The sequence below is a fragment of the Salvelinus alpinus genome, chromosome 33 (assembly GCF_045679555.1).
Source record: "Salvelinus alpinus chromosome 33, SLU_Salpinus.1, whole genome shotgun sequence".
In the NCBI taxonomy this organism is placed as follows: domain Eukaryota; kingdom Metazoa; phylum Chordata; class Actinopteri; order Salmoniformes; family Salmonidae; genus Salvelinus; species Salvelinus alpinus.
The window spans coordinates 21308862-21332120 of record NC_092118.1 but is presented as its reverse complement, the minus strand read 5'-3'; the positions used below and the strand labels follow the sequence as shown (position 1 = coordinate 21332120).

At 40.3% G+C, this 23259-nt stretch overlaps 4 protein-coding genes across 6 annotated transcripts; 1 reads left to right on the top strand and 3 right to left on the bottom strand.

The window, feature by feature from the left end:
• Positions 1-2683: 2683 nt before the first annotated feature.
• Positions 2684-5196, bottom strand: gins2 (GINS complex subunit 2). The gene is made up of 5 exons (XM_071381268.1): positions 5007-5196; positions 4565-4679; positions 4307-4406; positions 4045-4171; positions 2684-3753 (listed from the first exon to the last, which is right to left on the bottom strand). The coding sequence occupies exons 1-5, from the start codon at positions 5094-5096 to the stop codon at positions 3622-3624; spliced, it is 564 nt and encodes a 187-aa protein (XP_071237369.1). The 5' UTR covers positions 5097-5196; the 3' UTR covers positions 2684-3621.
• A 3941-nt stretch (positions 5197-9137) lies between these two features.
• Positions 9138-12027, bottom strand: LOC139563241 (ER membrane protein complex subunit 8-like). The gene is made up of 5 exons (XM_071381705.1): positions 11497-12027; positions 11133-11209; positions 10968-11037; positions 10775-10869; positions 9138-10104 (listed from the first exon to the last, which is right to left on the bottom strand). The coding sequence occupies exons 1-5, from the start codon at positions 11713-11715 to the stop codon at positions 9945-9947; spliced, it is 621 nt and encodes a 206-aa protein (XP_071237806.1). The 5' UTR covers positions 11716-12027; the 3' UTR covers positions 9138-9944.
• A 1539-nt stretch (positions 12028-13566) lies between these two features.
• On the top strand, positions 13567-23112 carry LOC139563239 (cytochrome c oxidase subunit 4 isoform 1, mitochondrial-like). Of its 3 annotated transcripts, none has more exons than XM_071381700.1 (5): positions 13567-13922; positions 17627-17703; positions 18072-18236; positions 21466-21597; positions 22800-23112. In XM_071381700.1, the coding sequence occupies exons 1-5, from the start codon at positions 13753-13755 to the stop codon at positions 22934-22936; spliced, it is 681 nt and encodes a 226-aa protein (XP_071237801.1). In that variant the 5' UTR covers positions 13567-13752; the 3' UTR covers positions 22937-23112. The 3 variants fall into 3 exon arrangements, with proteins under 3 accessions (XP_071237801.1, XP_071237804.1, XP_071237803.1); XM_071381702.1 differs by having other exon boundaries at positions 13788-13936; XM_071381703.1 differs by lacking the exon at positions 21466-21597 and having other exon boundaries at positions 13738-13922.
• Positions 14957-16032, bottom strand: LOC139563240 (histone H3.3A-like). The gene has a single exon (XM_071381704.1). The coding sequence runs from the start codon at positions 15945-15947 to the stop codon at positions 15537-15539; it is 411 nt and encodes a 136-aa protein (XP_071237805.1). The 5' UTR covers positions 15948-16032; the 3' UTR covers positions 14957-15536.
• Positions 23113-23259: the final 147 nt, after the last annotated feature.

Genomic DNA, 23259 nt, shown 5'->3' with positions numbered 1-23259 from the left:
TAGTCAGCTCTGTCTGTTTTGCCCCATAGCTCCCACGCGTCGGTTGTGTTGCTAAAGAACCCGTCTATACTAACCTGAACAGAGGCGTCATTAGAGTTTCAGAACATTCAGGGCTCAGCCCTGAAAACCTGGGGCTGACTCACCGCGAGGGGGAAGGGTGAAATAATATTACATATAATAAAGCATTGCATGTACTACGCCACCTTTTTAATACATGAGGGGAGGTTATCACATCTAGCCATAATGGTCCTGGAAGCATAGCCAGAAGGGTCCCCGAAAGCATAGCCAGAATGGTCTCTTCCGGGAAGGTCCCGGATGCATAGCCATTGCTATGCTTCTGGGACCATTCTGGCTACGCACTTAAATATTAACCTCTATATAGGCTATAATGTGACAAGATATACATGAATTCATATTTAATATGATTAATTCAACCTGAACAACAGTAGTCATTGCGTGGGTTAACCAGAGATGGAAGAAGAAGGACTTTTCTGTGGGTGGATGACATTTCTCAAGTCGGCTGAGGTCTGATTCTCCACTCTATCATTTCTTAGGAACTGAGCAACATGCGAGAGGGCTGCCCAGTCCCACATGAAAAACATTTCCTGAGGTGTAACATCTATTCTGTCAGTAAATAGAAAGGCTACACAACATTGTTAATAATAAAACCTGTAGGATTCTATTCCAATGGTCTTACCAGGGCGGAAGACTCATACTCGTTCTGTCGGTGGATAGGTGTGTTGTCCTTACTAGCGCTATCAAGGACTAATTCTCCTGCAGCAAACCATATTTTTGTGAGGACATTATTACATGAAATCGTGTCAGTTTACACTGACAAACACTGCAACACTAGACATTTTATGTAGAATGCATACGCTGAGGCAAAGTACTGAACACAGTTATTTGGACATAGACTGGCTAAAACTTTTCATTTGGCTCTATACTCCAGCATTTTGGATTTGAGATCAAATGTTTTCTATGAGGTGACAGTACAGAATGTCACCTTTTATTTGAGGGTATTTTCATACATATCTGTTATACCGTTTATAAATGAAAGCACTTTATGTATCTAGTCCCCCCATTTGAATGCGTCATAAGTATTCTGAGAAATTCACTTATAGTGTATTCAATTTAGTCAAGTTAAGTATTTGGTCCCATATTCCTAGCACGCAATGACTATATCAAGCTTGTGACTCTACAAACTTGTTTCAGTTTTTCCCTGAAACTCAAAAGTACTCATTACATTTTGAACGGCTAGCATGACAGGAAAATGGTCCAGTTCACACACTTATCAAGAGAGCATCCCTGGTCATCCCTATTGCCTCTAATCTGGCAGACTCACTAAACACAAATACTTTGTTTGTAAATGATGTCTGTGTTGGAGTGTGCTCCTGGCTATCCATAAATAAATTAAAACAAATTGTGCCATCTAGTTTGTTTAATATAGGGAATTTGAAATGATTTATAGCAATTACATTTACTTTTGATACTTAAGTATATTTAAAACCAAATACTTTTAGACTTTTACTCAAGTAGCATTTTATTGGGTGACTTTCACTTTTACTTGAGTCATTTTCTATTTAAGGTATCTTTACTTTCACTTACTGACTGCGACATCATGTCAAAGAAGCAGTCCTTAGTAAAAACATATATCCAGCTGGACTGCTTCATGGCACAGACATGGCAAAGCAATCACTGAATTTATCTAGAGTAGGCGGATCTAAATATACTGAACAAAAATTTTACGCAACATGCAACAATTTCAAAGTTTTTACTGAGTTACAGTTCATATAAGGAGATAAGTCAATTGAAATAAATGAATTAGGCCCTAATCTATGGATTTCACATGATTGGGTAGGGGTGCAGCCATGGGTGGGCCTTGGAGGGCATAGGCCCACCCACTTGGCAGCCAGGCCCAGCCAACCAGAATTATTTTTTTTCCACACAAAGGGGCTTTATTACAGACAGAAATACTTAATTCCCAATTTTTTTACATTTCTATCGGTTTTATTATACTTTCGTTGTGTGCTAGATCATATGGGTTGAAAAGTGTTTTTATCCTCAGATGAAAGCCTAAGGTCATAGCTAGATTAATAAAATATTGCCCTCTTGCTAACTTCATGACTACAGCCATAGCGAAACAGCTGTCAGCTCAACTTTAATAAACTTAACTGGGAAAGCTGATATGCTTCAGTTTTCTGCCATACGACTGGTTTCACATTTTGTTTGCAGTGATTATAAGGTAAAATAGATCTAAAACAACTGTCATTTCTAACTACAATCCCATTATCCAAACGGTTTACTCATTTAGCTAGCTCTTATCAATCTGTAAATTGCAGTGCATGGAGGATGGTATTATTGGAAACCGACAGGGTGCTCGGTCTTATTAGTTTTATCATGCGTAATGGAGGTAGAATAATGAGGGAATTAAGTTAAAAAAACAGTGTAGAATACAGCGTATCTGTAGACACACCACCACACCTTCATTTCTTTAATCGCCACCCCAAACGAATAGCGGTTATGATTAGCATGCTATTCTCAAGCTTAAATTCAAGGTCAGAATACACATAAAGAGTGTACATGCAACTGTCTTATGTATCCAGAGGGCCATACATGTAGAAATGTGGGTTATGAGGTGTCCCCTGGCCTAACATAAGGGGATGTACTTTGTCACAACACACACTTAACAAAAATATATACATATTTTAATTACACATACTGAAACATAACATGTTATAACGTTCCGCATGTTGCTTCTTTGATTTCCCAATGTAGGCCTGCCCCCCTCCGTCCATAACATTATGTTGTTCCTCTTCCTCAAACTAGACTTACCAGTCTATTCAGAATCATACATGGATGATACCTGTTACACAAGGTATCTATCTCTAAACCATCACTGCTACCTCTATTAAGCATGACATTTATACAAATATTTTAAAAGGCATCAACCCAGATTTTGGGGGGAAAAGTCCAACCATACATGGATCAGCCAGACCAAAGCAGGGCGTTTCCTCCAGGGAGTCCATGACCTGTTGAAGAGGACTGCCGAAACAAATCCAATGAGATAACACATTGTACTAAGGAATCAGATAGTTGTGGCATGACAACTTCAGATAAGGGCTCCCACTTCAAAAGATCTGCTGGTCAGCTCTGTCTTCACTTGGACCAGACTTAAGGCCCTATAAAATCGGTTTTACTTTTTGCCTGATTCCATTAGATGTTTTTCTAAATTTCCATTTTGTTTTCCAGGTTTCGTGTTTTCACTCAAAAAACAACAACACTTTTAATAGAAAAGTCCACAAGAATGATTAAACCACATCAGAAATGTACTCTTCAGAAAGTAGCAGGAAATACAAACCACTGACGCATTCTGTTCATGCCTTATGATAAACTTGGGCTAATTAATGTTCAATAAGATTCCCTACTAAGTTCAATGCATTTTAGAATTTTGTTGAATTCTGATTTAATGTCTGGATTCCATGATTCCATCCGCGTTCTCCGTATTGCAGATTTTATTTTACTTTGCAGCTGGTGCAAATGCTTAGTAAAGCTGGGCCTAAGTCTGCTCCATCTTGGAGGAGAAGGAGAGGCTGCGGCGCAGGTCTAGTCCGTAAATACAGATCAGTGGTGGTCCTGGGCTTTGCCCCCACTGGAGCCGGGCTGCAAGTTGGAGCGCAGCTTATACATGCAGTTGAGAGTGTCCAGCAGGAACGACCGTGTCGTGTTAATCTCCATCAGAGTCAGGTTGTCCAGCTGGAGACGGAAAGATGGAGAGGGAGATGAAAAGGAGAATGTAAATAAGGGAAGAAAATGTTTCTACACAAAGTTCATAGACAGATGCATTCATCTAACTATACTTTACTTCTATCAACATATTAATGCCACGTCTATCATGCTGCCTTGTTGACAATATGACCCGGTGGCGCTGACTACTGTTCCATTTGAGCAGGGAGGTACGCCCTTGTCGGTTTTTCCGGTCAAATGACGGGCCATAACCCGGTGTCCCCAGGTTATAATCGAACTTCCTCTGTGATTGATTGATACCTTGGCGTGTGCTTCCTGCTGGCTGATGAAGCTGTCAGCAGAGAGGCGGAGCTTGGCGATGCGCGTGTCCCAGATGTCCTTCACCAGTGTGCGGATCTCATCCGCTTTGGGAATGTTATCAGATGCACTGCAGAGAAACAGGGATATATGACAACAGCTTGAACACACCTTCCAATTCCAGTCAAATTATAAATCAATAGCTATATCCAAACTAAGACAATATATCCAAGCTTAAAGTTAGGAAGTGTAGGATGATACTGACTGGTTGAGTAGCAGCTTGGTCAGCTCCATGTAGTATGGACTGGGGACAGGGGTGAATGTGTCTTCCTTCCTCTCTAGCTCTCTTATCTCCTCCAGTTTCTCTTCACACATGTGAAAAAATAAAGAAGTTCAGCTCTGACAATGGTTTAAGTAGAAGTACCATCTTTGTAGAGAATATATTAACATACATAATTTATACATATTGATATTTAACCAGGATTATGATAAACCCTCAGAGACACCTGTCTCCTTAACTTACCTACATCCATCCACTCTGGTGGCACTATCCTGCATTTCTGCCTCTGTTTCAGATTGAGGGCCAGCCACACAGGCACGTCGACAGGTAGCCCTGGGTTAAAAGGACCAAGATCACCCTGGAGACAGAAATCCACTTCTGAGTCATACAGAATGTAAACAAACGTACAGTATCAGTAACGCGTTAGCTAGTTAGCCATGTGCCATCCCCATGGATCTGGCATAAAAACATGGGAGTCTGGAGTGTAGCCAGCTAGCTAGCTAGATGGCTAGTAAATGACTGTGGTCTGTATTAATGTAGCTAGCTAGTAGTTATGAATTAGCTAGTTATTAAACAACATCCGTGATCAGGCCAGAAAAAATAGCCTAGCTAGCTAACAAGCTAGGCTAACGTCGTAACTAAACAAGAAACTGGTTAGCCATGCTAAAGACGTTAACCAACTCACCCCGATCAAGTAGATTTTGTCAAGACTGAAATTGGGGATAATCTTCACTACCTCCTTCTCGGCAAGGAATTCGACCTCAGAAGGGTCCATTATAACCTTACTTTTATCGTTTTACGTGTAACGTTATCTCCGCAGCAACAGTGCCTATAGTATCGACGTTTTCGCAAGTTCCCGCGAAATATTCAGAGTAGTGTCACTTCAAACGCGGAAGTCCCGCCTCCTCTCCAAATCAGTCAATTGCATACAATCGTCACTGGGTGGCAGTATTTACCCACACTAGAGGCACAGACGCACAACATGGCCAGAGACCGTAGAGAAAGACCTGCAGAGAGAAACAACACTTCATGTAGCCATCTGAAATAATTGGATGGGTTTCATAAACAATTTGGGGTCGATTCCGACCCGAGTTAAGCGTGCGTAAATGGAATGTAGGCTAATTCTCTTTTTTTATGCACTTTTCTATCTATGTGTATGCTGACCTTGATTCTATTCAACCCGCTATTCGTTCCGGCTGGAGAGCTAAGAAATTAAGGTGTGGCGGAGATATGTCCAAAAAGAAAAACGTACTGAACAGTGTTCAATACGAATGGGGTAATTAACAATGGGATTTAAAAGTGTTTTCTAAAGATGATTATTATAATTATTATAATTATATTATTATTCATATTGTTATTACTAGTATTATTAATACTACCATTAAAAATAACGTTTTGTTATTTCTAACTGTTATTTCCATGATAACTATTTAGTAATCATTATTTTTAAAGCTGTTAACAATAATGTCAATGTTATAATCAGGCTGACTAGCTCTCGTTCAGGCAAATGAGAAAGAAGTCCACTCAGGCTATCCGGAAGGCTAAAGTTAGTTACTTTAAGGAGAAGTTCTCTCTGAGTCTAACCCCAAGAAGTTCTGGAAAATGGTTAAAGACCTGGAGAATAAACCTTCCTCCTCACAGCTGCCCATGTCCCTTAATGTTGATGATGTGGTTGTTACTGACAAGAAGCACATGGCTGAGCTCTTTAATCAACACTTTATTAAGTCAGGATTCCTATTTGACTCAGCCATGCCTCCTTGCCCGTCCAACATTTCCTCATCTCCCACCCCTTCTAATACGAGTATCCCCGATGCTTCTCCCTCTTTTTCCCCTGCCCGCCTCATAGTTTCTCCCTGCAGGCAGTCACTGAGTCCGAGGTGCTAAAGGAGCTCCTGAAACTTGACCCCAAAAAAACATCTGGGTCAGATGGTTTAGACCCATTCTTCTTTAAGGTTGTGGCCCTTATCATCGCCAAGCCTATCTCCGACCTTTTTAACCTGTCTCTCCTTTCTGGGGAGGTTCCCATTGCTTGGAAGGCAGCCACAGTTCGTCCTTTATTTAAAGGGGGAGATCAAGCTGATCCTAATTGTTACAGGCCTATTTCTATTTTGCCCTGTTGGAAAAACTTGTCAATAATCAAATGACTGGCTTTCTTGATGTCTATAGTATTCTCTATGGTATGCAAACTGGTTTCCGCTCAGGTTATGGATGTGTCACTGCAACCTTATATGTCCTTAATGATGTCACCATTGCCCTTGATTCTAAGCAATGTTGTGCTGCTATTTTTATTGACTTGGCCAAAGCTTTTGATACGGTAGACCATTCAATTTTTGTGTCCCGGCTAAGGAGTATGGGTGTCTCTGAGGGGTCTTTGGCCTGGTTTGCTAATTACCTCATTCAAAGAGCGCAGTGTAAAAAGTCAGAAAATCTGCTGTCTCAGCCACTGCCTGTCACCAATGGAGCTCTCCAAGGCTCAACGCTCTTCTCAATTTACATCAACAACATAGCTCAGGCAGTAAGAAGCTCTCTCATCCATTTATATGCAGATGATACCGTCAGCTGGCCCCTCCCCGGATTTTGTGTTAAATGCTCTACAACAAATCTTTCTTACTGTCCAACAAGCTTTCTTTACCCTTAACCTTGTTCTGAACACCTCCAAAACAAAGGTCATGTGGTTTGGTAAGAAGAATGCCCCTCTTCCCACATGTGTTATTACTACCTCTGAGGGTTTAGAGCTTGAGGTAGTCACCTCATACAAGTACTTGAGAGTATGGCTAGACGGTACACTGTCCTTCTCTCAGCACATATCAAAGCTGCAGACTAAAGTTAAATCTAGACTTGGTTTCCTCTATTGTAATTGCGCCTCTTTCACTCCAGCTGCCAAATTAACCCTGATTCAGATGACCATCCTACCCATGCTAGATTACGGAGACATAATTTATAGATCGGCAGGTAAGGGTGCTCTCGAGCGGCTAGATGTTCTTTATCATTTGGCCATCAGATTTTCCGCCAATGCTCCTTATAGGACACATCAATGCACTCTATACTCCTCTGTAAACTGGTCATCTCTGTATACCTGTCGCATAACCCACTGGTTGATGCTTATTTATCAAAACCTCTTAGGTCTCACTCCCCCCTATTTGAGATATCTACTGCAGCCCTCATACTCCACATACAACACCCGTTCTGCCAGTCACATTCTGTTAAAGGTCCCCAAAGCACACACATCCCTGGGTCGCTCATCTTTTCAGTTTGCTGCAGCTAGCGACTGGAACGAGCTGCAACAAACACTCAAACTGGACAGTTTTATCACAATCTCTTCATTCAAAGACTCAATCATGTCAGTTGTGGCTGCTTTGCGTGAGGTATTTTTGTCTCTACCTTCTTGCCCTTTGTGCTGATGTTTGTGCTCAATAATGTTTGTACCATGTTTTGTGCTGCTACCATGTTGTGTTTCTACCATGTTGTTGTCATGTTGTGATAACCCACTGTTCCTAGGCCGTCATTGAAAATAAGAATTTGTTCTTAACTGACTTGCCTAGTTAAATAAAGGTAAAATAAGTAAAAAATGTGTGGATCATATTAGGGTAATGTTGTGCAATAGTGTGGGACATGTAGCCTATTAGAATAATTATGGAACTCAGACCACACATACCCATTGTCATACAGTTCCATGATTAGTGAGGATTAGGGTAGATTAATATGACTGTTGTTCAACACTTATTGTCTGCTTTTTTCCACCTTCCAATATTTAGTGGTTTAAACTCGAATTTGACAACTTTCAGGATGAAACAAACCACTATTTTCGATTCAATATATTTTGTGCATAAAGGCTCTCCAAACCTGTTTTATTAATGATTCATACATACTTTCCTAACCCTAAAATCTACCAGTTGGTGCTGAAACGGTGGGATCTTTCATTGATCCCTGTATTCTGAGTCCCTTCTCTCTATGTTTCCTAGTCTGTCTACAAAATTCTAATGAAAGGTACACCATATTTAAAGGGATGGCTTAAGATAAATGTACTATAAATCCTATGAAATGAAAACTCCACAAGAAAATCTGTTGGCCAAATGTATTCAGCACATGCAAGGGAACCACCTCAAATGTTCTACTGCTTAAGCTCCTGTTTCGCTTACAGAATATTAGTTCAAAAGTATTGTGGAGCTCCTGCACCTAAATGTAAACAGTAATGGCACCCAAAATGAGTACGGACACCTATTTCAGTCCAAGCACTGGGTAAGTCTGATTACTAACTACTGAGAAGTGCTTAGGAAAGGCGTGTGTAAGAAAGGCTTTCCTGATCATTTCCTGTCGGAATGGGGCCCTATGGTAGTAGTTCCATCATATTCTCAGGTTATGGAAAGTTCTTCGGGGTATGTGCTCTTTCAGGAATCAGTTTTTCACCATACCATTTGTCATGGCCCCTTACTTCTACCAGAGATGGTTTAAAATGAACTTTTCTATACTGTTTCAGCTTCTATATCTTGTCTTGATGGACCCTCATAGATTGGAAAGTATTTTCCGGCCTCCCGAGTGGTGCAGCGGTCTAAGGCACTGCATTGCATTGCAGTGCTTGAGGCGTCACTACAGACCCGGGTTTGATCCCGGGCTGTGTCACAACCGGCCGTGACCGGGAGTCCCATAGGGTGACTCCATTAATATCCACTGTATGCTGTCTCAACCCAAAGTGATGGAACACTGCATCCTAAATTGAACACTCAACTCATTCAGATCTATGGATCCCTCAAGTGTGTAGGGCAGCACTAGAGTAAGGGAGTGATTTTAGAAAAAGGCATTAAAAACATGCACAATATCTGAAAAGTTACATTTTATTTGTACATTCTGTCTATTTTATTTTTTTTACAAAAAGGTTTAATATATCAAAACCTCAAATAATTTTATTTAGACTTATCTTAATTCAACCTGAAATATCTAATTAATCAATAATAATAACATGGATATGCTTTTATCCCGAGTGACTTAGTTTATTACCTATCCAATAACATAATTTATTTCAGCAATTAAAGTAAAGAATAATCAGATCATCTTTTAACAAATAAATACTAAGCTATCTCTTATAAGAAAAACAGGAGGAAAACAGTTCTGAGAATATAAACATTAAGACTTAATAGGTAGTGAAATAAAACAACATATCTCATTGATTACAATCCTGTAATATTTCAATAAGTCACAGCTCAGAACAATAATTTATAATGTCTATCATCTCTGTAACACTACTATTTCTGAAGAACCTAAAGTATTCAATAAGTCAAAATAAATGATATTCATGTTTCCCCACCATTCAGAATTACACATACATCTTCATTAACTATTAGCATACAAAAACCATGAGAAAGAAAATTAACACCTTGCATTGAATGACACCAAGGTCTTGATCCTCCCTACTATGGGATCAAAGATCCCAATGGTACCTGTGTCCTGCTTGCCCATGAAAATAGACTGGCCAGTGCTCCGAAAGCTCTCTTCCCTGTGAGAGCAATTCACTAGGAACAAAGACTTAGCATTCAGCATTCCTGCGCTACAGTAGTATTAGCACGTCCAACGCCGTTTTGGCCGCAATGTCTTTGTCTAGTGCAGTGCAGTCACTCGACTGGAAGGCTTAGCACAGGTGCAGCACAGACTTGTTGATCTCAGGGTTGGTCCAGTCATTCCTGAGGTCGTCTAGGTGATTGTCGAAGTCGATCAGGCTCTCGTAGGACCTGCCCTCCAGCAGAGCCGACGTGATCTTCTGAGCCTCACACCAGTCCTCAAAGCAGTCCCTGGAACACACACAAACCAACACTCCAGAACCGCAGCTCCACGTTCGAGAATCACAAATCAAATTGCATTTGTCACAAGCGCCAAATATAACTGGTGTAGACTTCACCGTGAAATGCTCGCTTATGAACCCTTCCCAACAATGCAGAGTTTAAAAATAAAATAGTAACACGAGGAATAAATTTAAATACACAAGAATGGAGCAATATACAGGGAGTACCAGTACCAGATCAATGTGCAGAGGTACGAGGTATTTGAGGTAGATATGTACATGAAGGCAGGGTAAAGTGACTAGGCATCAGGATAGATAATAATAGTAAAATAAATATCTACCACACTAGGTTCTATTTCACTAACAGATATAGTATACCATGTAGTTCCAAATCTTTTTCTTTGGACAGGAATAAGACACCGATCAAGAAATGATGCTTCCACAAGTCTAAAACTGCTGCAGTGTTGCAATGCGGTATGCAAGGCTGACCATATAATTACATATAGAACTCATTTCAGTAATTTTATAGGATCTCTGAGAGGTCGACAGCCTGTGTATATCGTCTAGCAGTTAAGACTGTCAAATGTCTGCATGTCCAAATCTATTTGGATAAATGGCTGTTCAGTAGCTTTGATATATCTAGCCCACATGACATATTAGGAAAGCTCAGGAACACTTACGCATTACAGTCCCTGCATTTCCACTTGTTTTCATGGTGGTCATATATGGCTAATATGGGCTCATAGCAGCCCATGGTGAATCTGGTGCTGTCCACCTGAGGAACACAACATGATTAGAGATACAGTGGTCAGTGTACATTACTGAATTCAGTATTGTGGCAGTTCTGATACTGGACGGCTAATAGAGGATTACCATAATCATTGCTGCTTCGCTGAAGTTCTCTGCAATCCTGGCCCCAACTTTTTCAGCAACCTGGTTAGGTCTGTGGGAGTCAAAAGAAGACAGAGTACATTGTGTATCATATCAACACAACTCTCCACAGAGCTTGAAAGGGATCCTGTATCAAAATATTGTTACCTGAAGTCCTTTGTGCGCTCGTTGGCTTGGTAATACCCAGCTATGACATATTTGTTCTCTTTACACCACGTGTCAATCTGGAAGTGGGCAAAGAAAAAAATGATTAGCTTGTTTGACTAGCTGACTAAACTCAACACCACTGTGAAGGAAGTTTCTGATAAACTCCACCAATAGACAAGTTCATCAGAAACTTCCTTCACTATGATGTTGAGTTTAGCTTGACGTGTCAGCAGGATTGACAGCTGTTAAATGCACTTCTACTTCAACAGCCCCAGTAACTTGTTGTGGTGAACATGCAATGGAGTAACATGAATATTTTATAAACATGATGTGAATAGAAGATAAAGACGATCAATTCACTCACCAATGTAAGTGCCACTTCCAGCATAGGTGCCAATGCAAGTGTGCCGTGGAATAGTGGTATACAATCCACACAGAGGATTGGAGTGGAGTGGCTGTCTTTTTTCTTCTCCTTCTGTTTCTCAGCAACCAGTAATCCGTTCACGGCGCAATGAGGATATTTAGCAGCATGCAAAAGCATCTTGCAATAAGCCTGAGTTGTCAATTTAATACTCATTCTCATTCCGAGATAAACACTAAACTAGCTAATTGTACAAGGATGGTCTGGAGACTGCTAGCTTGACAGCTAGCCAACGGATATCATACCCGATACAACAGAGAGACAGTGACAGCTCCGCCAGGTTGACCACGGTAATCGAGTCTCTTATAACTAGCTACCTACATTAAGGTCACTTTTCGTGAATGTTACAGTGCAGTGATGTATGTTGGTCACGACGATAGCGTTATATCCTACTACAAATTCACTCTGCTTGGCTTCTCTCTGGTGGTTTGCACCGGTACTATACTACACACACACCGCTGTGAAACAGGCAAGAATAACTAAGTACTTCTGGGTCACGGATATTTGGAATCCTTCAGAATAAAAATCCAGCCTTGTATACTTATTAAAATTATGGAAAATGTGCACAATTATCGATATATTGTATACTACTTATCATACAAAGAATAATTTAAAGTAATTATATAAGACATTGTCATTTATTTGTTGATATGTTTATATTTTAAAGCCTAAATGGTCATCAATGTTTTTTGTGTGTGTACTCATTTATTGCACCTTACAAAAGTATTTGTACGTTGTGTCACAGTAAAAGGGGATTCCACTCTACTCAGGAGCACTTCTTGTTTCCAAATACACAGAGTTTACACCCAGAGGAGTGTTGCTGTTCATTTGGCGGCACTTAGAGTGGCCCGTCATCTTAAATCCAATAGTTTGTTCATATTGGACATACATATTGTACCTATCTGTACATTGTGTCACAGTAAAAGGGGGGTCATTCTACTCAGGAGCACATTTAGTTTCCAAATACACAGAGTTTACACCCAGAGGAGCATCACTGCTGATTTGGTGGCCTTTAAAGTGTGGCCCATCAACTTAAATCCAATGTCCAATATGAAAAATCTGTTTTATTTAAATTGATGGGCCACCCTATACGGCCCACCAAATGAGCAGCGACACTCCTCTGGGTGTAAACTCTGTGGATTTGGAAACTTTGAGTGCTCCTAAGTAGAATGGATTGTGTACTACTATGCAAAAAGAAAAACGTACTGAACAGTGTTCAAACCAAATGGGTTAATTAAGAATGGTATTTACAAGTCTTTTCAAAAGTTGATTATTATAATTATTGTAATATTATTAATATTGTTATTACTATTAGTATTAATAGTAGCATTATAAATCATGTTTTGTTATTTATTACTGTTCTTACCATGATAACTATTTAGTCATCATTAGTTTTATCTCAATCTCTTCATTCAAAGACTCAATCATGGACACTCTTACTGACAGTTGTGGCTGCTTTAAGTGATGTATTGTTGTCTCAACCTTCTTGCCCTTTGTGCTGTTGTCTGTGCCCAATAATGTTCATACCCTGTTTTGTGCTGCTACCATGTTTTTGTCATGTTGTGCTGCTACCATGCTATGTTGTTGTCTTGGGTATCTCTTCATGTAGTGTTGTGTTGTCTGTCTTCTCATGATGTGTGTTTTTGTACTATATTTTTTATTTAATTTATTTTTAATCCCAGCACACGTCACTGGCAGGAGGCCTTTTGGTCGGCCTTCATTGTAAATAATAATTTGTTCTTAACTGACTTGCCTAGTTAAATAAAGGTTAAATAAAAGTATTTGTAATGCTGTTAACAATAATGTCAACGCTATAATATTATTTGTGCTATAATGGCGATTAACTGTATTCCTTTTTCACAAAATTCTAAGTCTGCTAACATTTCCTCATAAAATGTTACGAATTTCAACCGTTTGTATTATTTTTCATCATCTTCATTGCGAAACTTTTACTTTAAAGGAAAATCTCCGAGGTCAAGGCCTTATTCTAGCTAGGTCTTGCTTATTCTTGCTGGCGGAACGAAGGTAGCACACACCCTGGTTGAATCCCACACCGTATGGCAGGCCAAATACACCATTTTGGTTAATATCAGGGCACACCGCGTGACAGGAAGAATGCCAATGCTGCGCAACATGGTAGCAATTTAACACTAGTTTCGCTACATTGTCGTAAAAGTTCAAATTCAATTGCACAGCTAAATGAATCACCACGCACATTATTTTACAAACACATTTGAATATGTACATAATAGTGTGACTACTATGACCGATTGTCCTTCCATAGTTTCCCATAATCCCGCGCTAGCTACGTATTTCCGGTTAATCACATATCCTTTATGGTTTTTGGAGCGTTGGCGAAACGAGAACAAGTAAGAGATTGCGGGTGAATTTTCTAAATTATTAGACGTCTGATATACAGCTGTCATAGAAAATATTATATCGTTTTTTAATGAAGATAAACATGCTACACATGTGCTGTGTAATCAGCAATGGATTTGTCAATGTTTCCGAGAGCGGAGTGAAGAGATGTGACATTGAAGAGAGAGGCAGACAAGACAAGGGGCAAATAGGCAATGGTTGGCTAGGCTAGCTTCCTAGCTAACGTTAGCAAGGTGCCCTTTTCCTGTATGTAGTCAGTTTTGTGGGTATTCCTCCTCATAGTAATGTGTAGTGTTACTGTGGATTTTAGACCGGAACAGGAATATTACACAATGTTGGATGTCTGCCATGTATTTGACCTTGCGCCAGTTAGCGATGATTAGCATTGTTAGCTTGCGTGTGAGCCTTCTAGCTAGCTATCGTTTGAGCCAGTGGTGTGTATAACCCCCGGATGCCTGACGGGGCGCAGTATTAAGGTCACTGCGCAGTCATCTTGGTGGTACTCCTCAATTGTAAAACATATTTTGGAAGCTATAGAAATGCATTTATTAATTTCTACATTCGTTTTTGACACGTTCATTCTATTAGACACCTTCATGCATACTTTGACATTAAGCGAGAAACAAATAAATAAAAACTATTTCCTAAAATTATATATTTTCATAGTACTAATGTTACTGTCCCCAGTACAACAACGAATATACTTAAATACATAACATTTTGTCTTTGAAACATTTAATTTAAATACTGTAGAATTCCAATCATTCCAATGGCTGACTGCTCCTACTTGTGAGTGCCAATATGGCCGACCGATGGCTTCAAAGCATCTCAATGACCATTACATAGGTTGCAGTCCAAACACTTAAGACACACTATCCCCTCAGCCCTCAAATTAAGTGGACACCTCTGATGACGTATCATGACGTCTGACGAGTACACTTTCAGGGCAAGAGGCGAGGAAGGAACACGTGTTTTTTTTGTGGAACATCTGTTTATCACATTTTGTGAGAATTCTGCATATTACAAATGTCTGCTTTTAAAAAATTAACAGAAAATTAAAATCAAAACCAGTAAGAAAAGGGTATCACAACCTGAGAAAGGAACTAAAATATTACCTGGATTAAAAAATGGGAGAAATACATAAACATTACGCTACATATAGGCCTTTGCAATGTTTTGAATCAATGTCATTTATCAATTTCAGAACAGAATTAACTATTTGTAAATGTATCCTGTAAACAGTAGAAACACTAGTTGTAAAAAAACTAATGAAAGGGTACATGTAAAAAAAACAATGCATGTCTATCAATTAGAAAAGCCTGTTATAATAATGTAATAGCATCGTCAATAGGAGAAAATGCTTGCCCAAGATGCTTCTTCATGCATGCACCCTTTGCCGTGCTGATTTGCACATACATTAAAGGTGTGACTCCAATCAGCTTCAAAACAGATACACAAAGTACCCTAAAAGTCTTCTGCTAAGAGAACTACAGGGGACAAGACTGCACACTACTTTTAACACATCATTACTCGGATCAAGCTACTCGAGGAAAAATGGGAAGGGAGGGAAAGACAGCTTGAGGACACGTAAATTAGGGAGGCATCTAAGTGCGCTCCCCACGGATACGACGGGCCAGCTGGATGTCTTTGGGCATGATGGTGACACGCTTGGCATGGATGGTGCACAAGTTGGTGTCCTCAAACAAACCAACAAGGTATGCCTTGCTGGCCTCCTGCAGGGCTCCAATGGCTGCACTCTGGAAAGGCAGGTCATTCTTGAAGTCCTGGGCGATTTCTCTCACCAAGCGCTGGAAGGGCAGCTTGCGGATCAGCAGCTCAGTGGACTTCTGGTACCGACGGATCTCATGCAGGGCCACCGTACCAGGCCTGTGGCGATGGGGCTTCTTGACCCCACCAGTAGAAGGGGCGATCTTGCAGGCAGCTTTGGTGGCCAGCTGCTTACGTGGGGCTTTGCCTCCAGTAGATTTACGGGCTGTCTGCTTGGTACGGGCCATGGCTCCTACAAATCACCTTTGATACAACAGACAATGTTAAAAATATGAATCTCGTGTCCTTATTTATTGCGTTTACACCTGGAAGGAACGATTTTTAAACGGACCGCCCTTGCCCAAAAATGTGTCACTTGTTCATCCTGCGATGATTGTTTTCAGCCACTGTAGATTGTGGGTGCTTTATACGCGCTACAGTCAATTATGATTGCATGTCTACTTATATTAACTATATAATTATCAATTTACGCCTACTGTATGATAGCTATCAAATTAATTATCTAACTAATGTTAGCCTGCCTAGCTGGAACTTCTGAAGAAGGAACATGTTTTATTTCTACAATTTCCAAAAGATAACCGAACAAAAACATAATTACTTTTACGAGATGTGTGTGTGCTGTCATGTGCATTAGTAGTACAATTTCTAACCTTTTTACATTAGTTTTTACTTACACTTGTATGTTGACTTCTCCATTGTTGTTTTTATGTTTTAACTGACTTTTCTTAGCGGATGTACAATTGTCGCGAATTGAAATATGGGGAGTTTCAGGCCCGGAGTGAACATAATTGTGCACTCGCAAACTCGACTAAAAACGAGTGCTGAGGTGGCTTCAGTTGCAAACTATCGTTGCTTGGCTAATCATTTGGACCGCCCTCCTGAAACTCCCCGTAATTCAATTTGCAATTGATCCAATACCTGGGCTTGAGGAGATGATGAATATGATGACATTTCCTCTGAAGTCCAGATCCTTCAATTCAAAGTCCCAATAACCAGTTCTGCAAATGTTATGTCAAAACGTTCAGTACACAACAATATATGGTGTTTCATAGAGCAACTATCGTCATTACTGCCGTTACTCATGGTTTGTACTTCCAATAAAGGTCAAAGTAAAAACACATTTTTGTTGACCTTTTTTGGAAGTGCATGCCATGCGTAACATCAGTAATAACGATAGTAGTTCTGCGAAACTCCATATTTTGATGAGTCCAGAATGCATTTTTGCATAATTAAAGTTTGCAGAGCTGGCTAATGGGACTTTGAACTGAAGGATCCTGGGCGTCGGAGGAAATCTCATATTCATCCCCTCCACAAGCCCAGGTACTAGTTCAGCTAACGTTAGCCTAGGTTGAATATAACAAATCATTATTTTCAACATAGATGTTAGCTAGCTATCTATTAGCCTGTCTAATGTTACCATTGAAATGTTTGGTTAATGGAAGCTTGAAATGTCCACTGCTGATGGGATGGCTAGTTAGGTTTAGTTTGCTAGGCAACTTTCTAGCGTAGACATTTTAGCTGGGTAACTTTATCTAGGTTAACGTAGCTAAGTAGCTAGCTAGTTTTTCCTATTTTTTGCCAGTTCTGTTTCTTAGATTTGTATTTGTTACAAAAACTGGTTGCTAGCTATGTGTGCTTGGGCAGTGACCATAACTAGTTGCTAAACGTCAGATTAGGGAGGCGTGCAGTTTCATAAATTATTTTGTTGAACAGTTGCTATTTTTTGACAAATTGATTAAGAAAAAAACTATTTTACAAAGACCTGATGGCTAGCCGCTAGGCTATAGTTCCATGTCATCAGAATAACCTCTTTGCGATGCGTTGGTCAGTAATGTTTTGTTACATTAGTAGCTAGCGATATTCATTTTTCATCAAGGTTTTTCTCATACATGTTATTTTCTTTCAGAATGCTGGCCACCAGAGCCCTTAGCCTTGTTGGCAAACGTGCCATTTCCACATCAATCTGTGTACGTGGGGGACATGGTGAGTGACTGTTGGCAGCACACACCACATACTTGACCTTCATGGTATGGACCTTTAAACCACCGTCTGTAAATTGTACCTACCACTAAAAAGTTGGCACACAAACAAATGTTAACAATGGATAAAATACACCACCACCAGCATGGTTTGGAGATGTACAGTAATCAGACAATACCAGTTTATTGTAGAATTAGAGATTTTAAGTTTTTTTTTAGGTAAACTGAAAAAGCAGTTATGCGGCTCCCATGGGCACACAGTATGTATTTGCATATACACATATTTGCTAAGCAGGTCCCATGCAGGTTTGAATACATGTATTTACTGGTTGTGTGTCAGTCCAATGTAGTAACATGGTGAGTTTCCTGCAGGTGTTGCCAAGGTAGACGACTACGCTCTCCCAGCCTACTTTGACAGGCGGGAGAACCCCCTCCCAGACGTCCAGTTTGTGACAGAACTGAATGCAGTGCAGAAATCCTTAAAGGAGAAGGAGAAGGGCTCCTGGGCCACACTCTCCAATGAGGAGAAGATTGCATGTAAGTGGTTTTCACCTTTGTTGTTGAATACTTGACATTTGTCCGTTTTTTTTTGCTTACTCAAAACAAGACAGAAGTATTGTTTGCCTATCTGTTCTGTTAGTAGGGATATAATGATTCACCGATACGCGTCGGTCCCCGGTTCAAATGTTTAAGATGTGAGTGCATCTGTCTGTGGGAGCCCAAACCGATCCATATGTAGCATGCATCGGTAAGAACAAATAAAAATGTTACGAATCGGTTCACTAATGTTTATTACGCCTTTTTTTTTTTTGCCTTATTCTGAAAATACCTCATCTGTTTGAATTGATGCGTCCTCTCCTTCAGCCTCTCCTTCAGCCTATCACACTTTTATGCATGTAACTGCATGTGATATTGATCTACAAGTCAGATAACTGCGCAGTGCGGGAGACGCAGCTGCTCGCGCCAACGAGAGGTAGGGCTACCCTATCCCAGTTCTAATATTCGTAGGCAACATCTGCACAGCACCTTCAGCATTTAGATGTTTTTAAAATGGCTTTTGCAATATTAAATTGGTTGTCCCTCAATTAATAAAACCTATGTAATTTGCTGGGTCATTTAGCTAGGCTTCCATCCAATTGGAATATTCTCAAATCTGCATAAAAACCATATGCAGATTTTCTTCACACAATTTTCCATCCAATTGACTTGTTGAGGATAAAAGGCTGGCGTTGTGCACATAAAAATAGCGTTTGCGGTTAAATTCCCATGTACCGAATAGAAAATACAAGATAAATGGGTTTCCACCGCATTTTCAACTCTACTGATGGTTTTCTCACAAAAAAATGGATTATATAGTGAGTGTACCCACTCTGGTATTGGCACATGTACTGTAGCCATCAGGTCGCAGACACAGTGTGGGTATAGCCTACATGAGATTATTATGGACAAAAGAGAGATTATTTTTGTCACGGCAGCCAAGCGTCAACGATCATGTCACCAGAATAAGACACTCTATTTATTGGGAGGTAGCATCAAGCTCATCACCTGCACTTTCACCACTCTGTGAAGTTCACTTATTTCATCTGTATCCTCATAAACTGCATGCTTTTCTGACAAGTCCTAATGTGGGAGGATCACACGTCATTGCGTGACTCCAAGTTTACTTCGATATACTGGTTATTATGTAGCGGTATTTATTAGAGAGGGGTAAATATAAAGATTTTGTTCGGGCGCCAGGCAGGTATTAACCATGCCGAAGGGAAAAGAGTAGATTAGAGAGAGTACCACTACCAGACCCACACACATCAGCAGAAGAGACTGCTTCGAGTGTAGCCTGTTTGCCAGATAGCCAGTGGAGAGAAAAGAGGAGACACACCATATAAACCCACGTCACAGCACAGGGGTAACCCCACCAATAATACCTCATACAATAATAATAATGGCAGAACAATTGAACGGCAACTTCATAGAAACAATTTACAAGAAAGAACCCAGTCGTCAACAGAGGATTTGCAATCATCTGTATTATCTTCCAGTGGAGGAGTGTAGATGGTTTGAATGTGGGGGGTGTTCATACACAAAACAAAGGCCTTAAAAATGTCCACAATCTTCTCAGCCACATGTCATTAGTACACCCCGCCTCAATACAGTTGAAATAACAATCCACAACTTGCAAGCAACCTCCCTTTTAACTAAAAAGTCAACCCAAATACTTCTGGCAGGGAAATAATAGTCCAACACTAATGAACATCAACGGGAAGTGCATTTAAAAAATAGAAAGTCTGTTGCAGGGTAAAGCACTGGAACGAGAGGAGAGAAAGAGAACAAGAGATCTTAGTACACTGGCAAGCCGGAAGACCACAGCTGTCTGACCGTCTGATTTGTTGGTTTGTATGTCAAAGCTTCGCAACAATGTTGCTACTAATCCATGCGATCCATAACTGGTGCGGTCCCAAACGAAAACAACCACGACCTAGAGCGGTCACACTGATGATTGAGTTAAATACTTTATAAACTACACACGCTGAAAATTAACAAGGACGTCTGCAGCATAGCACACACAATCAAACTGTCGCGCCACCCAAGAGCTCCTCCCCAGAGAGCTGAAAGAGCTGTCTTTATCTCCTCCTTCCTTACTGCTGATGCGCTCTTAAAGTGGCAGCGCACGGTGAAGGCGCCGTGCAGGATTTCACCACAATTATATCAATATTTGCTCATGTAAGTGTTTCCACCGACATTTCAAGCATAATTAATTTACAGACACTAAAGGATCCCACCTTGTCTAGCGTATTTTGTTTTGTCGACATTTGAAAGTTTACTGACAAATTTTCCATCAGGCATGGCATAACTTTTTTGAGTTTTGACATGTACTTTACTTGCATTAAAAGGTTGAATGGAAACCTGGTTTGTGTTACAAAATGCGCTGTAGAAAATAGTTTGACATGTGGTGCTGTGTAGGCTACCGGAGTGGACACAACTCACATCTTGCTGATTGCACATCTAACTGCTGATTAGGGTTTTTCGATTGCCAAGTTCACCATACAAAATATTTTTGTTCTGCTTTAAACAGTTAATGGATTTGGTCATTTTTACATGAACAGGGTAAAGGTGTATTTCATATCAAGGACAGCAATCATATTTGCTAGCCGCACTGGTCAGAACGGGAGAAGAGAGCCGCTCTGGTTCCAAACTGTCAATACCATTCACTTTTGAGAGGTGAAATCTAAAGCTGGGTTATATTAATTGGCTATGTATGTAAAAGCTAATTTCTTAAGATAAATATATACATTTTACTAGCTCAAATTGTATCTGTTATATGACAAGTTATAGCAGTGTGGGGACAAGACATAAATTGCCCCCCCTAATCTGATAGTGGTAGATGCTCAGTCTGCCCTATGGATCAACTCACACATTACATTACACACACGGCAGAAATACTTCTCTATCATACAGCAACGACAAGCTGTGGTTCGTTCACTCAGCTCAGAGAAGTCAGCTCAGTCAGATCCAACTCAGCTCCTGAGCTCCATCACTATCAGATATTAATTTAGAATGGAAAATTAATGTGTTCATGCCCTTGTTAATCGCATCGACTCATTCCACTAATTAAATCAAATCGTTTCAAACTACAAATATCGTTCCTGTATCGGAACCCATGTATCTAGATGCATATTGAATCGTGCTTGTAAGGAGCAATGCACATCCCTACCCGTTCGGCTGTGTTAAATGTTATCTAACAAGTCTTGCATTTTCTTTTTACCTACAGTGTACCGTATTAGCTTCAAGCAGAGCTTCGCAGAGATGAACGAGGGCACAAAGGAGTGGAAATCAGTTATCGCAGGAATGTTCTTCTTTATTGGCATGACAGGACTGGTTGTCCTATGGCAGAGGAAGTTTGGTATGTCTTCTAATAAGAAAAGGAATGAGAACATTTATTGTGGATGGAGTCTGTGATCATTCAGTTGTAATATACTGAACAAAAAATATCAACACAACAATTTCAGATTTTACTGAGTTAAAGTTCAAGTAAGGAAATAAATAAATAAGGCCCTAATCTATAGATTTCACATGACTGGGTAGGGGTGCAGCCATGGGTGGGCCTTGGAGGGCATAGGCCCACTCACTGGGGAGCCAGGCCCAGCCAATCAGGATGAGGTTTATCCCCAGAAAAGGCCTTTATTCCAGACAGAAATACTCCTCAGCATCCCCCCCACCCACCCTCAGACGATCCTGCAGGTGAAGAAGCTGGATGTGGAGATCTAGGGCTGGCGTGGTAACACATGGTCTGCGGTTGTGAGGCCGGCTGGACGTACTGACAAATTCTCTAAAACAACATTGGAGGCAGAGATGGATATTAAATTCTCTAGCAACAGCTCTGGTGGACCTTCCTGCAGTCAGCATGCCAATTGCACACTCCCTCAACTTGAAACATCTGTTACATTATGTTGTGTGACAAACTGCACATTTTAGAATGGCCTTTTATTGTCCCCAGCACAAGGTGCACCTGTTTTATTGATCATGCTGTTTAATCAGCTTCTTGATATGCCACAACTGTCAGGAGGATGGATGATCTTGGCAAAGGATAAATGCTCACTCACAGGGCTGTAAACAAATTTGTGCTCAAAATTTGAGCGAAATAAGCTTTGTGTGGAACATTTCTTGGCTATTTTATTTCATCTCATAAAACATGGATCCAACACTTTACATGTTGCGTTTTATATTTTTGTTCAGTGTATGTTGATGTTAATGGTTTTTCCACCCACCTGTTAAACGCCATAAGTCAGCATTATTTTGCAATGAGATGGATATACAATATATTATTTTCAGACATATTTATACAATATATTATTTGACATAATTCAAATACTGTATTTGGCCATCAGTGCCCCTTCAAATAAGTGGGTTGTGTGTCTTCTCTGCCCAATGTATTGCCTCAACCATAATTGGTGTAACTGACCACCAACCAGGTTGGTATTGTGAAACAGAATGTTTAAATTATAATTACCTTGGTAGATAAATGTTCAATACAGACTATTAGAGAATAGATGTCCATAGGTGAACTTTGAGGCAGAGCCTAACAAGCTGTCTGTCTCGCTGCAGTGTACGGACCTGTCCCCCCCACCTTTGAGTCAGAATGGAAAGAGAAGGAGGTGCAGAGGATGCTGGACATGAGGATCAACCCCGTGGAGGGCTTCTCAGCCAAATGGGACTATGAGAACAAGGAATGGAAGAAGTAAACCAACCATCCAGTGGACCACATTACATACCATGTCACCAACAAACGTACAAACATACCAATTACTTGTCTGTATTTATCTATTGTCCACATTACCTCAGTCAGTACGTTTTGGAAGGTCTCTTCCTCTTAAGGTTATGTATTATAGAGCAAAATAAAGGTCCTATGTTTACCCAATAGTATGTCTCCACTTTGCTGTTATACTACCATGTGGAGGGTTAAATGACACTGGAGGAGTAGGCCCTACATGTCAGGTATAGGTGTAGGGCTTACTAGTACAAGGAACATCATAAACGGCATAGGTGTGATATTTCCACATCCATG